A 1263-nucleotide genomic window follows, 5' to 3' on the forward strand; every position below is an offset into this window, starting at 1 on the left:
CCAGCTAGGCTAGGGCAACACACCTTTTTTTCGACAAAACAATGGAGGGTCCAGTGAGGTCTCCACACAGCTGCCCCCTCTGGCTGCACTGAGCCTTCTCACTGACCAGCTTGGGGTCAGGCACTCATGTCACTAAAGTCACTCACAAGGCAAGCTGCCCCTGCCAGACCTCCGTGGTCCATGGGAGCTGAGACTGACGGCTCCGGGGCACCGACCCTCGGCTTCTATTTTCTGCTTTCTACCATCCCCCCTCCCTTTTTTTTCTTCTGTTACTTCGAGTATTGTCAGGACAATGAAGGCCATTTAGAGAATTCAGCCAAGGATAAAATAAAAATGGCCCATAATCCCACCAGCTAGACATAACCCTGCTTCCGTGTTGGTGAGCATCCTTCCAGACTTAGTCCTGGGCAGACGTGTATCTATAAATACCTCCCTTCCAACAGAACATTTCCATCCGGAGTGTGGAAGCAGAGGTGTACTGCGCCAAATCAGGCAGGAAGTTCGCCGGCCAAGTCCAGGAGAAGTTCATCATCTCGGACTGGAGATACGTCCTTTCTGGATCGTACAGGTGAGCGCTGGGTCTCACCTGTTGAGGCTTTGTGGAGGCCAAGGCTGAGCGTGGTGCCCACCAGCCTCAGGCACTCGGGCACACCCCTGCCCCCCCCACCCCGCCCCCGTCTGCAGGATATAGGGGGAAGGACGTGATGAGGGGAGTTTTCATCAAAAATAGAAAGGAATTTCCCCCGGCCTATGTGGCTCAGCGGTTGAGCATCGACCTATGAACCAGGAGGTCACTGTCTGATTCCTGGTCAGGGTTCATGCCCAGGTTATGGGCTCGATTCCCAGTGCAGGGCGTGTGGGATGGTTCTCCCTCATCATTGATGTTTCTATCTCTCTCTCTCCCTCTCCCTTCCTCTCTGAAATCAATAAAAAAGATATTTTATAAAATAGAAAGAAATTTGGTTAAATCAGGGAATTATAGAAAGTCATACCTAAATGCCTTGAACATTTTGTTTTCTCATAAAACCTGTAACGGACGGAGGGCCAAGACCTCTGCTTGAGGGTGTCCTGTCCTGGGTGTCCCAGCAAACCCCCGGACGCCTGGTTCCTGCGGGCTCGCTCTGGGTTCCCCTTTCCATCTGCCAAGGGGCCCAGGGTTCCCCCTCCCCTCCCGCCCCTCTGGGTCCACGTGCCTGAAAATGGGCCGACACCCTCTAGAGCAGTGGTTCTCAACCTTGGCTGCACATTAGAATCACCTGGGAA

General features: G+C 53.3%; 1 protein-coding gene across 1 annotated transcript in view; it reads left to right on the top strand.

Annotated features, from left to right (window-relative positions):
- Positions 1-1263, top strand: part of FAM83A (family with sequence similarity 83 member A) — an 11527-nt gene that overhangs the window by 7797 nt on the left and 2467 nt on the right. Inside the window, exon 4 of the mRNA XM_015566293.1 lies at positions 444-568. Within this exon, the coding sequence (XP_015421779.1) occupies positions 444-568 (125 nt within the window). The remainder of the gene's footprint in view (positions 1-443; positions 569-1263) is intronic.

This window comes from Myotis davidii, unplaced genomic scaffold (genome assembly GCF_000327345.1).
Source record: "Myotis davidii unplaced genomic scaffold, ASM32734v1 scaffold200, whole genome shotgun sequence".
Taxonomy (NCBI): Eukaryota; Metazoa; Chordata; class Mammalia; order Chiroptera; family Vespertilionidae; genus Myotis; species Myotis davidii.